The 260-nt window shown below is 60.4% G+C and overlaps 1 protein-coding gene across 1 annotated transcript in view; it reads left to right on the forward strand.

The window, feature by feature from the left end:
* LOC104520549 (solute carrier family 12 member 5-like) overlaps positions 1-208 on the forward strand; it is a gene marked incomplete at both ends in the record, with an annotated part of 1,559 nt that extends 1,351 nt beyond the window's left edge. The window contains one exon of the mRNA XM_010162266.1: positions 154-208. Within this exon, the coding sequence (XP_010160568.1) occupies positions 154-208 (55 nt within the window). The remainder of the gene's footprint in view (positions 1-153) is intronic.
* Between the last annotated feature and the right edge of the window lie 52 nt (positions 209-260).

Consider the following 260-nt stretch of genomic DNA (forward strand, 5'->3'; position numbering starts at 1 on the left):
TCCCCTGGCATCCCATCCCTGTGGCACATCTCAGCATTGCCCTGGGTAACCCCTGTCCCAGCATGACCCCAGCTCTCCCTTCCACACCCCCGTCCCTCTGTCCCGATGAGGAGGGAGATCTGCCGGGAGCTCACACTGTGTTTGTTCCTGCAGACAATGTTGACAGCCATTTCCATGAGTGCGATTGCCACCAACGGCGTGGTGCCAGGTAGAGCTGAGCCCGTGTCCTTTTGTGTGCTGGGGGTGAGGGGTGCTGGCTT

Source organism: Antrostomus carolinensis, unplaced genomic scaffold (assembly GCF_000700745.2).
Source record: "Antrostomus carolinensis isolate BGI_N321 unplaced genomic scaffold, ASM70074v2 scaffold45290, whole genome shotgun sequence".
NCBI classification, from domain to species: domain Eukaryota; kingdom Metazoa; phylum Chordata; class Aves; order Caprimulgiformes; family Caprimulgidae; genus Antrostomus; species Antrostomus carolinensis.